This window comes from Pseudophryne corroboree, chromosome 5 (genome assembly GCF_028390025.1).
Source record: "Pseudophryne corroboree isolate aPseCor3 chromosome 5, aPseCor3.hap2, whole genome shotgun sequence".
In the NCBI taxonomy this organism is placed as follows: domain Eukaryota; kingdom Metazoa; phylum Chordata; class Amphibia; order Anura; family Myobatrachidae; genus Pseudophryne; species Pseudophryne corroboree.
In genome coordinates this window covers 564298963-564314154 of record NC_086448.1, presented here as the reverse complement: position 1 = coordinate 564314154, position 15192 = coordinate 564298963, and the positions used below count along the sequence as shown (strand labels likewise).

Sequence of the window (15192 nt, the reverse complement as noted above, 5' to 3'; positions counted from 1 at the left end):
GCACAGTATCAAACTGAGGTCTGGAGGAGGGGCATAGAGGGAGGAGCCAGAGCACACCAGAATGTCTCCTGCGGAGGCCGTCTATCCCCATGGCCCTTACGGAGTCCCCAGCATCCACTAGGACGTTAGAGAAGTACACATACACACACACAGGGGCAAACACAGGATTCTCAATGGGGGGGGTGCTCTGTACAAACAAGCGCACAGGGAGGAAGGGGGGGGGGGGATTTGGTGGTGTTTGGTTGTGTGTGTGTGTGTGTATATATATATATATATATATATATATATATAGTTATCGGATCCCTCCCAGCACCACCCGAGGTGCGCATCACTCGATGCATGCGCAGATAGGACTCTGGGTCCTAAACCTGGTAGTCCTATCATCGCAAAAGTTAGCTCTTGGCGCAAGAGCTGTACTTTTTGCTGTTCTTCATGCAAAGAAGGCGCTGTCTGTTGCTATATAGTGTGGTAGGGGATGCATGATCATAGTTGCATTCCGCACATTTAAGAACAGTGAGAAGCAAGTTCCTGGACAGTGGCCTCCACTCTTGGTAGTCTGGGTGAACGTCCAGTCATTATGATAGAACAGGCAAGTATGGTGCCAGAAATCTATGTGAACAAAACAATTGTGATGGGGTGGATCTAACTATAGCATGAATACCTCTTGATATATCTTTTTGGGTTCAGGTTCAAAACATTCTATGCCTATTTCCCTATAGATTGTAAGCTTGCGAGCAGGGCCTTCCTACCTCTGTCTGTCTGTTTTTACCCAGTTTTGTTCTATTACTGTTGTTCTAATTGTAAAGCGCAACGGAATATGCTGTGCTATATAAGAAACTGTTAATAAATAAATAAATAAAACATTGCACCCCCTGGATTACTGTAACTAAACTGTTTTAGTACATCATTAAACATGTACCCTCACAGGCTTGCTTCACTCGCCACGTTTCAAACACGGTGGCTCGCTCTGCTCCTCTCGCCTCAGGTTACTACTCCCAATATATATCCACGTGGATATTAGGAGTGCTAGTCCAGGGGTCCTATGTTCTGAACTTGGGTCATCTTTTTGACTGAGGACAAACGTAGAACATTGAAAGGATGACTTACCTTCTACTACATTTTTGGCAGACGCCAGCATTAGAGCCATTCCCATATCTGCAGTAGCGTCATCTCCCACACCCGGTGTATTGGATACAGCAATACCATAACTTGATATAATGTTTAGGTCCAGGTGATCCACCCCTGCTCCAGAGCTTGCTATAACTTTAAGATTTGGAAGAGAATCCAGAAGCTCTCTGTCAACAACAGGTAGATGCCACCAGCTCAAGACAGCCTTTATCTTTGGAGCATATGCTTTCTTGTCATGGGCAAATTCATCCAGGTACACAATTTGGAAATGCTGCTTTATAAGGGGTTCATAACTTTTGGGAAATCCCCGAGACCCACCACTGTGTGATAGCAGAGCATATGGTAATTCCTCCATTTCTTCTAGAAAATAAGCAAAATAGTATTCAGAATGTGTCTGCTTTTAACCACATATATTCTGCATTATCTGCACTGATTTCTACAGTGTTACATCATTAGCAGTAAACAAAAAATGGAGTCAACTAACAGAAGCATCAATAGTAAAAGATGTTATAAAAACTATTAAAACTGTACAGCATGATTTTAAAACAGTTGAACTAAAAAACTGAATAGTCCTTATCTGTAAATTAACAGTGGTTGGAAAACCGTATAAATATATACTAGTACAGTATTTTAGATCCATCAACCCACCAGGTTGCTAGCTATTGTGGTCACCATATTGTGTCTCTCCAGCCTCATGTATTCTGTGCCTCTGAGGGTTTAGACTGTTTTGGAGGGTGACTTTTTCTTACTAACTTGATTGTTTTAAAACGGCGCCCGATGGTCTGAGTGGTCTCTCCTCTGGGTAAAATTGTGCTGGGACTTTTTGTCAGCAGTAGCGGGCTAGTTTCACTACATCTCCCAGTATGCTCCTTAATGATTTCCTGTTTTTGAAGCATTACTACCCAGTAGGACTACATCTCCCAGCCTGCTCCTCTAGGAATTCTTGTTTTGATGGCCCTGTGAAATGAACACACTCATTGTCATGTCTTAATGTGGTTTTAAAAGGGATCAGGTGCTGGGGAAGGGGTGTGTCGGTCTTTCCAAATTGTGTTGCTGAAGCAGCATGTGTTTAGCAGCTTCAGAGAAGTGAGATGCAGCAGGAACTCTTTCTCCTAGCAGAGCCCAAGCAGCAGGTATACTGAAGGTGCTGTGAGGTCTGCTGGCATATCCCTCTGTAAGTTGCAGATTACAGGGTATAGTTTCTGGGACCCCACCATGTTTGTGAAGTGCAGTGTGCGTGTGGCTGGGATACTGAAGAGTTTGCTGTAGCTGTTAACCCGAGATCCTGGTAGGAACTGTATTAAACTTGGGTAACTGCCTTTGATGAGTTTTGGGGACTCTGCTGGAACATTTGGGGAAACTGGTGTTCAACCTACAGGGTGATTCAAAAGTCGCAGTACACCCTTTTGTTTCAAAAACTGCAGGAAATGGGAAAACTGACTTAGATTCAAGATGGTGCCCATGTTCAGTGCATACCCTAAAAGATAGCCCACCTCACCCATACCTTATTGGACTATTTAGTTTTTTCAATTTCCTGCACTGTTTTTAAAACAAAAGGGTGTACTGCAACTTTTGAATCACCCTGTATTAATTATGACATTGTTAAATGCTCTTTGGTGATTGTGATGTTACCTAGGAGGCTTGTGTTGTTTTTACATTACCTTTCAATAAATGTGTGATTACAAGGCACCTGTCTCCTTATCTAAGTGAGCACCGTGTTTAAGGGAGTTCGAGAATAATGGTTGGCTTTATGTCCTAAATAGGTACCTTCACCCTTCATGTGTCTCTCCAGCCTCATGCATCCTGTGTCTCTGTTTCCTCATACCAACCCTGAATCTCTTCAATCCTTATGCCAAGTGTCTCTCCAGCCTCATACCACCCCCTATATCTCTCCAGCCTCATTCTTTTCCTGTGTCCATTCTCATGCCCCCACTGTGTCTCTCCAGCCAAATGTCCTACCCCCATGTCTCCATCTTCATGCGACACTGATTGGAGCACCATAACTTGCTTTGGTGAAAAGGTATTAGGATGACTGTAATAAAGAGTGCCTTCATATTTGAAAGGAGAGCTGACAGGTTGGTTGGGAGAGTGGGGGTGTGCTGGAGAATATATTGTGCCTTACATAGCCACGTGCTTTTGTGTGTATGTATGTATATATATATATATATACAAAGTCATACAGTGACGAAACGCGTTGGTCGTGACCTGGGACGGACGTGTTCGTTTCACTTCAGGAACACTGGTCTGTTGGCTGAGACGCTGAATTGAATCTACATCTACCAGCGCTGTGCGGGGCGAGCCGATGCAAGCTGCTCCGGAGGCAGCAGAGATTAGTCTGCACACTGGTGATCTTTTATCTCGATGTATGTGAGCTTGTTACTTTGTAGTAAAACCTTTGATACTTTGACTCACTGAGTGCGCCTTCATTTTTCTTTTTTTTATATATATATATATATATATATATATATATACACAGTACCAGTCAAAAGTTTGGACACACCTTCTCATTCAATGGTTTTCATTTATTTTAATTATTTTCTACATTGTAGATTAATACTGAAGACATCAAAACTATAAAAGAACACACATGGAATTATGTTGTAAACAAGAGAGTGTTAAATCAATATATGTTTTATATTTTAGATTCCTCAAAGTAGCCCCCTTTTGCTTTGATGACAGCTTTGCAAACTCTTGGCATTCTCTCAATCAGCTTCATGAGGTAGACTCCTGGAATGGTTTTGAATTAACAGGTGTGCCTTGTCAAGAGTCAATCTGTGGAATTACTTGCCTTCTTAATGTGTTTGAGACCATTGGTTGTGTTGTGCAGAGGTAGGGTTAGTACACAGTGGACACCCCTATTTGACTACTGTTGTAATCCATATTATGGTACGAACCACTCAACTCAGCAAAGAGAAATGACAGTCCATCATTACTTTAAGACATGAAGGTCAGTCGATACGGAAAATTTCAAGAACTTTGAATGTATCCTCAACTGCAGTTGCAAAAACCATCAAACGCTATGATGAAACTGTCCCTCAGGAAGACCAAGAGTAGCCTTTGCTGCAGAAGATAAGTTCATTAGAGTTACCAGCCTCGGAAACTGCTACTTAACAGCACCTCAGATTAAAGCCCACATAAATTGTTCACAGAGTTCAAGTAGCAGACAAATCTTAACATCAACTGTTCAGAGGAGACTGCGTGAATCAGGCCTTCATGGTCGAATTGCTGCAAAGAAGCCAACAAGAATAAGAGATTTGTTTGGGCCAAGAAACACAAGGAATGGACATTAGACCTGTGGAAATCTGTACTTTTGTCAAGTCCAAATTTGAGATTTTTGGTTCCAACCGCTGTGTCTTTGTGAGACACAGAGAAGGTGAGCAGATGGTTTCTGCATATGTGGTTCCCACTGTGAAGCATGGAGGAGGAGGTGTGATGGTGTACGGGTGCTTTGCTGGTGACATTGTTGGTGATTTATTAAAAATTCAAGGCACACTTAACCAGCATGGTAACCACAGCACTCTGCAGAGCCATGCCATCACATCTGGTTTGCGCTTACTGGGACCATCATTTGTTTTTCAACAAGACAATGACCCAAAACACACCTCCAGGCTATGTAAGGACTACTTGACCAAGAAGGAAAGTGATGGAGTGCTGCGTCAGATGACCTGGCCTCCACAATCACCCAACCTAAACCCAATTGAGATGGTTTGGGATGAGTTAGACCGCAGAGTGAAGGAAAAGCAGCCAACAAGTGCTCAGCACCTCAGGGAACTCCTTCAAGACTGTTGGAAAAGCATTCCAGGAGACTACCTCATGAAGCTGATTGAGAGAATGCCAAGAGTGTGCAAAGCTGTCATCAGACCAAAAGGGGGCTACTGTGAGGAATATAAAACATATTTTGATTTAACACTTTTTTGTTTACATCACAATTCCATGTGTTCTTTCATAGTTTTGATGTCTTCAGTATTAATCTACAATGTAGAAAATAATTTTTAAAAATAAATAAAAACCAATGAATGAGAAGGTGTGTCCAAACTTTTGACTGGTACTGTGTGTGTGTGTGTGTGTGTGTGTGTGTGTGTGTGTGTGTGTGTGTGTGTGTGTGTGTGTGTGTATATATATATATATATATATATATATATATATACGTATGACCGGCACTCCAGCAGCACAGCATAAATACCTGGGTGCCCTCCCGTGGCACTACAAAGCCCAGCAGACAGCACAGATTGGTGGGCGGCACTCCAAGGATTTGTAAAAATTTTTTACAAATCCTTGGAGTGCCGCCCACCAATCTGTGCTATATATATATATATATATATATATATATATATACACACACACAGGGCAGCAATGAAGTGTCATACGTGGGTTAAGTTTAGAGTAGGCTTTTTGAGGGTGTGTAGTCAGAATTATGGGCTATACTAAGCTGTACATATGTATTCATCCATCGGGTATCAGATGGATATGTTTTGTTTCCACGCATAGGGCTGGTGAAAGTGCTTGCTAATATTGATGTATAGAAAGGGGAGGTGCATCTGGCCAGCAGGGTGCCTTCAGTGGGACAATCAGGGCCGGCTCCGACATGTGCGGCCGCGCGGGGCATCATCCTTAATGGGTACATGGATTGCTTACCGCCATTAAGGGTTTTGGGCTGCAACTAGTAAACAGGCCACAACATTCCCTGGCTGTACCTCCCGGCTACAGCGCCAGTCATGTCACTCCTTCCTGACACTCGCAGCGTATCGCTGGCAGAGCAGCCTGTGCGGATTCTCACTACACCCATACACCAACTGCAGGGCAGGCTGTTAGCATTTTTGATTGGTTCGCGGCACTGGCCATCCACCAATCACATTTGTGGGAGTGTCTAAATGATGATTGGTGGATGTCTGGAGCTATCCACCAATCAGTAGAAACCGCAGTGAAGCAGCCAATCATTGAGGATGAGAAAGAGAGACGGAGACAGAAGTGATCACTGCACAGCAGCAGCAGGAGGAGGGTGAGTAGATGTAATAATCTGTCCCCATAGATCTGAGGTGGTCTCCTATGAAAAGCATATTGACTCGGTGGTACGCTTACCCCCAGGGGCACGCGGCAGACTGGTCGAGGATACTTAAAAACAATGCCGGTAATGGCGGAAGAAGCCTCTCTTCAGCGTCCCCCCGGCGCATGCGCTGTTGCGCTTGGAGGACGCCAGGTCATGGAGCTGCGGCTGGAGGAAGGAGCCCCCGGCGCATGCGCTGTCGCTAATACATGTCCACTCCTGGATGGGAAACAAATTGCTGGGTGCCTTATCCAGAATGCTATGCTGACAGCGCTGGCTAGCCCGGAAGATTTCTGTGCATAATACCTTCTGGCTCCCTGGGGACAGTCGTGCAGCGTGCACGGTGCCCAGGAACTCCTACTGGCCGGGGAGGCGGGCTTAGCTGTAAAATGGCTTATGCTGATTCGCGGGCGCCGCAAGGCTCACCCCCCACACCCTGCACCTTCCCCCCTGCTCCCACGCCAATTTAACCCCCCCCCCCAGGGTGTGTTTTTAAATTAAAAACCCACCACAGAAGGAGTTAAGGAGCCTAATATATGCAATGAAAACATTCGCTACATCGTTAACACTATCACCAGCCTGACCCATTGGCATAAGCCATGAAGGATCCATGATTTCAGGTTGGGTACTCCAATTCTGACCAACTGCATGCCACAGCAGTTCAAGTCAGGTCCATGAAACATTTTTACAATCTAACTGCCCAATGAACACCTCTTTCCTTTTCTTAGCTGACAGGAGTGGAATCATACGTGGCCTTCTGCTGCTGTAGCCCATCTAGGTTTGATGGGCTGCATGATCGGAGATGCTCTTCTGCATACCACTGTTGTAATACATGGTTATTAGTTATTAGTTACTGTCTCCTTTCTGTCAGTTTGAACCAGTCTGGCCCTTCTCCTCTGACATCTCTCATTAACAAGGCATTTTCACTCACAAAACTGCTGCTCAATGGTTTTGCACACCATTCTCTGTACGATTCTGCCTGGCCCACTGTCCCATACCACTGTGCAATGACAAGCGGCCCGGCTGAGCCGCTTGTCATTGCGCTACAAAGCTCCAAGATGCGGCGCCGCTGAGGAAATACCCGGTAACGCCATAGGGTCTGTTGACCGCGATTTCCTCTGTGACATCCGGCGCTGGGCGGCATAGGGGGCGGAGCCACAGCAGGAGCGTGCAGAGGGCAGCGGGTAGCAGCAGCGGCTCTGCGCAGCGGGCAGCGGATCTGGCAAAAGGCGGTGGATAATCTTGGCAGCAGATCTGCCACTGTGAAAAAAATACATCAAAGGTAAAGCTGCTATATGGGTCCGGGGGGGAGGAGGAGGAGGAGGAGGAGGGAGGGAGGAGAGGAGGGTGGTAGAGACTGCTGTATAGGTTCAGGGGAAGGGGGGTAGAGACTGCTGTATAGGTTCAGGGGAGGTGGTGAAGGGGGGTAGTGACTGCTATATGGGTTCAGGGGAGGGGAAAGGGGGGTAGAGACTGCTATATGGGTTTAAGGGAGAGGGGAGGTTTGAGACTGCTATGTGGGTTCAGGGAAGCGGGTGGGGGGAGCTAGTAACCAGCTGTGAATACGATTTATAACAGCATTACACAGGATGCTGTTTGTTTGTTTTCAGCAGTTTTTTTTTGTTTGTTTTTTATTACTGGATGTGTTTTTTAGACATTTGTATTTTGCCTGTAAAAAACTACGTATGCGGTGTAATGTATATTGTGGTGTGTGTGTTTTTATAGTTTTATATATATATATATATATATAATACTATGTTTTTATAGTTTTATTTATTTATATATATATATATATATATATATAACTAATTCAGACCTGATCGCTAGGGTGTGATTTTTGCACTGCTACGATCAGGTAGTCGCCGCCTACAGGGGGGGGTGGGGGGTAATCGCTGTGCAGGGGAGCGATCGCATGTGCAGGAGAGCTGCAGAAACAGAAGTTTGTGCACTCTCTGCGCAGCTCAGCACTCACTCTTCCAGTGCGATGATCGGGGCCGGAGCTGACGTCAGAAACACTCCCTCCAAACGCCTGGTCCCTCCTGCATTTTTCTGTGCACTCCTCTAAACCGGTCAGTTGCCACCCACAAACGGCCTCTTCCTGTCAATCACCTTGCGATCACCTGTGCGATCGCTTTGTTCGCACCATCCCATCACTGCCTGACGCTCCCCAGCGCGGCGGATCGATGTGCCTGCGCACTGCAATGCATGCGTAGTTCAGACCCGATCACCCGCTGTGCGAAAATACACAGCAGCGACCGGGTCTGAATTGGGCCCTATAACGGGTCTCATTTGCAGCAACTGCTGACTAAGGGGCTGATTCAGACCTGATCACTGTGCTGCAAATTTTGCTGTCCTGCGTTCGGGTAGTCGCCACTCCCAGGAGGAGTGTAAATTCACCCGTGCAAGTGTGCGATCGTATGTGTACGCAGAGCTGCAAAAATCTACTTTGTGCAGTCTCTGCACAGCCCAGGACTTACTCCTACAAATATTTGTCATTCATATTAGTCCCCGCCCTTGTGTGTGGCCCTCGAATATTCACTGGAAGTGTTAAGCGGCCCCCCAGCTGAAATAATTGCCCACCCCTGCTCTAGAGAGTGTTGTGTGAGAAAATCACAGAAGAAAAAAAAATCAGTATTTCTGAGATACCAAAACCAGTCTGTCTGGCACCAACAATAAATCCACGATGACTGCACTTAGATCTCATTTCATCTCCAGTCTGGTGTTTTGTCTGTACAATAATTCAACCTCTTGATCAGGTTTGCATGCTTATATGTATTGAGCTGCTGCCACATTGTTGGCGGATTAGATATTTGCATCAACATGAAGGTGTATCAGTGTACCTAAAAAAGTGGCCAATGAGTGTGTGTATAAAGGACCATAAAATGTACTCAATATCCTATTTAGTCAATTCATTATATGATAAGCACAAGCTAACTAACTTAACAACTTAATTACAACTCTCAAGTTACAGTCCTTTGATCACATGTAGTGACAGCCAGATCTGTAAAGGCACATTAGGAGACTAGGTAGGAGGTCCTGCAGCCACTGGAACAAATGGAAACCCTGCTCAGCTAATTTACCTGGTCTAAAAAAAGTCAAGAGTTTCATAAAGAAACTAAGGGAGAAGAACAAATGCATTGCACATGCTTAGCCAGGTAGCAATGATAAAGTTTTACTTTGAACCATTTCTGTAATCTATCTGGAACTGCTGGTGTGTGCACTGCCCTGGCCATCTCTACATAAAGGTCACATTGATCTCTATGGGAATGAACAAGAATGAATTCTCACAAGCAGTTGTATACAATATTGATGATTATTGGAGTGCACAAACATCATAATGTTGAATTTAGTTAATACAGGTCTATTCATGAAGCAGTGAAAAGAGTGGATAAGTGATCCAGTGGAGAAGCTACCGCTGTGAATGATAAAACTTATTACGCATGATAAATGCTGCTCCAGCCAATCAGCTCCCAACTGTCATTTGGCAAACACATATCAGTTGGGAGCGGATTGATTGGATCACCATTTATCATACGCAATGAGTTTTATTATTAACAACAAGATTTATCACTCGTTGATAAATAGGCCTCTTAAACTGAACCCAAGCCTTCTCAAGAGCAATGAATATTTGGGTGGACCCAGACCTGAGTGCTGGATTTATTGCACCCATACGTCTACATAACAAGACTGCACATGTCATAGGCATGAACTTTGCACATTCCATGAATGTGCTCAGTATACTGTATGTCTTAGGCATGGCAGGTCTAAAGGTGCATCCGCAATTGTGACTGCATCTGCAGCTGGCAATGAAAGATCACCACTTCTTGCCAATACAGTTAAACCCCTTTTCCACCTGTAAAGCACGGGTCACAGCGGGGAGCCTGACACGGTTGCTACCCGGCTGCGGCCCGTGCTCAGCCCCCTGTCTCACTGCGCTCACCAACCCGGCATATTGCTGCTGGCGACGCGGCAGGGGCGGCGCTGGGAGATCACATGATCTCCCAGCACCGCCCTTCCATAGACTGTGAACGGGAGCCGTGTCGCATCGACACAGCTTCCGTTTACACTGCACAGCTTACCGGGTTGAACTTGTGTCCAACCTGGTAAACTACCCGGGTAGGATTCCCGGATCACTTGATCCGGGTTGACCCTTTTCCACTAGCAAAAAACACGGGTAAATGCGCGCCCCCGTGCATTTACCCGTGTTTTCTAAGCTAAAAGGGGTATTACTTTGAAAAGTGTATTATGGCATTCTATGATTTCTTTACTCAATAATGCAGAGGTATAAATGTCAACGTTACACAAAGTATCGCATCTTATAGTAAACCAGACCAAATTTGGACTCTGCTATGAAGGTCTGCGATAACATATACAGGTATGAGATATCACTTTATCTGGATTGCTTGGCACTCATACTGTACATGACAACATTATCAGTCATTTACTTTTTCTTTCTGGTTTTCTGAGCTTTCTGAATTTCCAGAAAAAAGATCACATACATGGTTTTCTCTGTACAACTCATCAAAAATATTATTAAACAACAACAAAAACTTGATGGACTGTTGATTTCTACAGTTGACTTGATAAGTAAAGTATGCATAACTATCAATAGAGACAAGGTTCAGCAGTACATACCACAGCTTGAGTATCCCCGACTGAATCCTGCCAGACTCAGCAAGACTTTGCTAGAGGCAAAATGAGTTAATAAGTTGCTTGAATAATCAATTTATAACTTAACATATAGGGACCTTACAGGACTGTACATATGTCATCATTTTCTCACTATTAGAAGCCTGTTATGTAGGTCTTATCCTGTCAAATTTAAAGGGTTTCCCACCTCCATATTACTTCATGTATTACTTGCAAATGCCTTGTGTTTCAACAGGGTGGTATATGTTAACAAATGATAGCTATGCAAAAGTGAAAACCTCCTTAATTAGTATTTTCTAATTTAACACCACAAAAAAGCATGGATCTGCATACATAGGGCTGTATACAAATATCAGAGAGACCGGTTCGAGATCCGGCTGCAAAGGAGGCGAGTTCCACTGCCATTGCCATCATGTATACGCTGTTGCAGCGGCAACTAGCCCCCTTCGCCCCTAATTAAATTGATCCCAATGTTTCTTTTAGGCAACTTTCATTTATTGTTTTCCAGTAACCTTTACTAAATCCTTACTCTTTCTGACTTAATTCTACAGGTCTGCGTAGCAGAGGGTGGTGATAGGAAACTGAGAACAATCATCTTGTCCTATTATTGGCAGATTATGTTCAGATCCATGTATATCACTGAACTCAGACTGACGGTGACGATGAGAAGAAATAAAGCTGCTATCAGTCAATATAATAGTCACGTAGTAGCTTGGAGATATGGCGGGATCAAGATGGAAGGAAATGACACACTTATCTAACAGGGAATGGGCTTAATTTGGTACAATGGCAATCAGACCCTATGCAAACAGGACACACAAGCAGACTCTGCTGATAAAAATTATATGTGGCATGTCTATATTCTCTGTGCATCTGTGGCTGTAACTGCATAGGATAGTGTTCACTCTAGCCTTCTTTGACGGGGCGCTGCGCCCTGCCCCTTTTCTGAGTGGCAGAATGCGCCCTGCCCGTTTGTGCCCGCCCTGCTGATTACTAAAGGTCCGCCTACTCACCGCCGCGCCAGGCTGTCACTGCCCCCTGCCGTGATGTCACTCCTCCCCGCCGCTCTGTCTTACCACACTGCCTGCCGCGCTGCCACTCCCCCCTGCCGAGATGTCACTCCTCCCCGCCGCTCTGTCCCACCGATCTCTCATGCCACTCCGCATAGCTGTCACTCCCCCTGCCGCCCTGCCACTCCCCCCTGCCGAGATGTCACTCCTCCCCGCCGCTCTGTCCCACCGATCTGTTATGCCTCTCCGCAGAGCTGTCAGTACCCCTGCCGCGCTGTCACTCCCCCCTGCCGAGAGCAGCTGCCTTAGGCTTGTTGCGCTGATGCGCTGAAGGCAAGACTGTACAGGCTGCTCGGAATCTGGTAAGATGAGGAGGGCTGGGTTTGCTTCTCTCGCCGAGGCAAACCCAGCCCTCCCTCCTCTGTGTACATGACCCTATAAAAGAGGACGCCGGGGAGGATCAGTGTGGCGGCCATTTTCAATCAGCTCCGCGGTGTGTGAGGGGGAATCAGCGCGATCAACTCCCGCAGCATCAGCCCCCAGTAAGTAAAGTTAGCACACAAAAAAGTGGAGATAAAAAATGTGACCTACCTGGTGCAGTATGTCTCAGTGCTCTCTACCTGGTGCAATGTGCCTCAGTGCTCTCTACCTGGTGCAATGTGTCTCAGTGCTCTCTACCTGGTGCAATGTGTCTCAGTGCTCTCTACCTGGTGCAATGTGTCTCAGTGCTCTCTACCTGGTGCAATGTGTCTCAGTGCTCTCTACCTGGTGCAGTGTGTCTCAGTGCTCTCTACCTGGTGCAATGTGCCTCAGTGCTCTCTACCTGGTGCAATGTGTCCCAGTGCTCTGTACCTGGTGCAATGTGTCTCAGTGATCTCTACCTGGTGCAGTGTGTCTCAGTGCTCTCTACCTGGTGCAATGTGCCTCAGTGCTCTCTACCTGGTGCAATGTGTCTCAGTGCTCTGTACCTGGTGCAATGTGTCTCAGTGCTCTCTACCTGGTGCAGTGTGTCTCAGTGCTCTCTACCTGGTGCAATGTGCCTCAGTGCTCTCTACCTGGTGCAATGTGTCTCAGTGCTCTCTACCTGGTGCAATGTGTCTCAGTGCTCTACCTGGTGCATTGTGCCTCAGTGCTCTCTACCTGGTGCAATGTGCCTCAGTGCTCTCTACCTGGTGCAGTGTGTCTCAGTGCTCTCTACCTGGTGCATTGTGCCTCAGTGCTCTCTACCTGGTGCAATGTGTATAACGTGCTCTGCCTGGCGCAAAGTGTAGAACGTGCTCTATCTGGCGCAATATGTATAATGTGCTCTACCTGTCGCAGTGTGTATAGGAGGTTATACTTGGTGCAGTGTGTATTAGCTGCACTACTGTGTGGTGTAATGTGAATTGCCACTTTTATGTGGCCACGCCCCTTCCCCACGAAACAACGCCCTAAATTTTTTATGCGCGCCTTCGCCGCGCAATGTCCATGCTTTCACATGTAGTAATGGGAGGACCAAGCATTATAGTATGTACCTAATTTTGCCCTACTAACTTAAAAATGTGCCCTCCCGAATGAAAAATGTGCCCTCCCCGTGATCAGCACCCTGCCCTAAAAAAATCCTAGAGTGAACACTAATAGGAAATGGTACATTACAGTGCTTTCTAGGAAACACTCCAGCATAACATTCTGTATGCAGAAACAGACACAGATGCACACACAGAATATAGGCATGCCACATAGTATTTTAATCAGCATAAGCTGCTTGTGCGTCATATTCACATAATTTTGTGAATAAGACACTTTTTAATGGAAAAAGTTGCATGGCACTACCAAGTCAAGCCACGGCATGGCGTGACTAGAAGGGCTGTTTAATGTGCAGGAAGGCTAGATGTAGGTGGACACATCTGTACTTTAATACTGTCCTGCATTTACTACTGTCATTTTGTATCTTTTGTATCTTTTTTTTCTGCTTTCCACTTTGCCTTCTTCCATAAAATTGTTACAAAACAGAAAGACAGTTGTTGGTGCTATCACTAGCACTACAAACCTGTGTGTACCTAGCAAATACAAGAATTGAGATTTTATTCATACAAACGCTGCTGTATGTATCATCTATGGTGCTCCCATTCTGTGTCTGCCCTTGCTCTTCTCTAAACTCTATGGGTCTAATTCAGATCTGATCGCAAGAGTATGCGTTCGCACGCTCATCTGCAACGCAGTGCTATCAGTATGCAAATTTGCGAACATACACAAGAACACGCCGAGAACGCATGGTTGCACAGAAAAGTGACACTCGTGGCATCAGAATACGAATTTCACCTATAGGTACTCACGCACCAGGTAAAGATTCAACCTTGCATCTGAGTGCAAGGTCCACTGTCCAACCAGGAAGAAAGATAAGGCAGGTAGAGACAAACAGACACAGATGGTTCTCACCGTGACTACTCATGTTCTTCCTCCGCACACTCGCCTACAGATCCCTGTAAGGAAACAAACACCACCGCAATGCAGGGCCACTAACTTAAGTGTCATACTACTACACTTTATAAAACAGCCAGGCCCGATGCTACCCGCTCAGCGAAGGGATGCAGTGCAGGGAGGCGCTGGGACGGAGAGGCGCTCCCCCAGCTCTGCATCCCTTCCCTGCTGCTGCGTCGTACTGTCCCCCCTGCTGCTGCTACCAGCTGCTGTGCCTGTCACTGTATGACAGGCAGTGGCGCCGGCAGCATGAAAAGCCTCCTCTCCTCCCCAGTCACCTGTGTGACAGCGGCTGTATGGATAAGAGGAGGGGGCGGAGCTACATGGGACGGAAGGGGGTGGGGCTAAACGGGACGGAAGGGGCGGGGGTACACGGACCAGGCTGCTGAGAGAGGGACAGCAATTACAGTGGCGGCCAGCCAGACTTAGGTAAGTGGAGGGTGAGAAAGAAATGTATGTGTGTGTGTGTGTGTGTGTGTGTGTGTGTGTATGGTGGGTGTGTATGTGTGTATATATGTGTGAATTCTGTGTGTGAGGTGTGTCTGTGTGCGCACGCATTATGGGGGTCATTCCGAGTTGATGGCTCGCTGGCAGTTTTTAGCAGCCGTGCAAACGCTATGCCACCTCCCACTGGGAGTGTATTTTAGCTTAGCAGAAGTGCGAACGAAAGGATCGCAGAGCGGCTACAAAATAATTTTGTGCAGTTCCAGAGTAGCTTCAGACTTACTCAGCGCTTGCGATCACTTCAGACTATTCATTTCCTGTTTTGACACGTCATGAACACATCCTGCATTCGGCCAGCCACGCCTGCATTTTTACTGGCACGCCTGCGTTTTCCTGAACACTTCCTGAAAACGGTCAGTTGACACCCAGAAACGCCCTCTTCCTGTTAATCACTCT

The 15192-nt window shown here is 46.1% G+C and overlaps 1 protein-coding gene across 1 annotated transcript in view; it reads right to left on the bottom strand.

The window, feature by feature from the left end:
- Positions 1 to 15192, bottom strand: part of LOC134928049 (glyoxylate/hydroxypyruvate reductase B-like) — a 91784-nt gene that overhangs the window by 46847 nt on the left and 29745 nt on the right. The window contains exon 2 of the mRNA XM_063923293.1: positions 1108 to 1488. Coding sequence (XP_063779363.1) covers positions 1108 to 1483 — 376 coding nt within the window. The 5' untranslated portion in view covers positions 1484 to 1488. The remainder of the gene's footprint in view (positions 1 to 1107; positions 1489 to 15192) is intronic.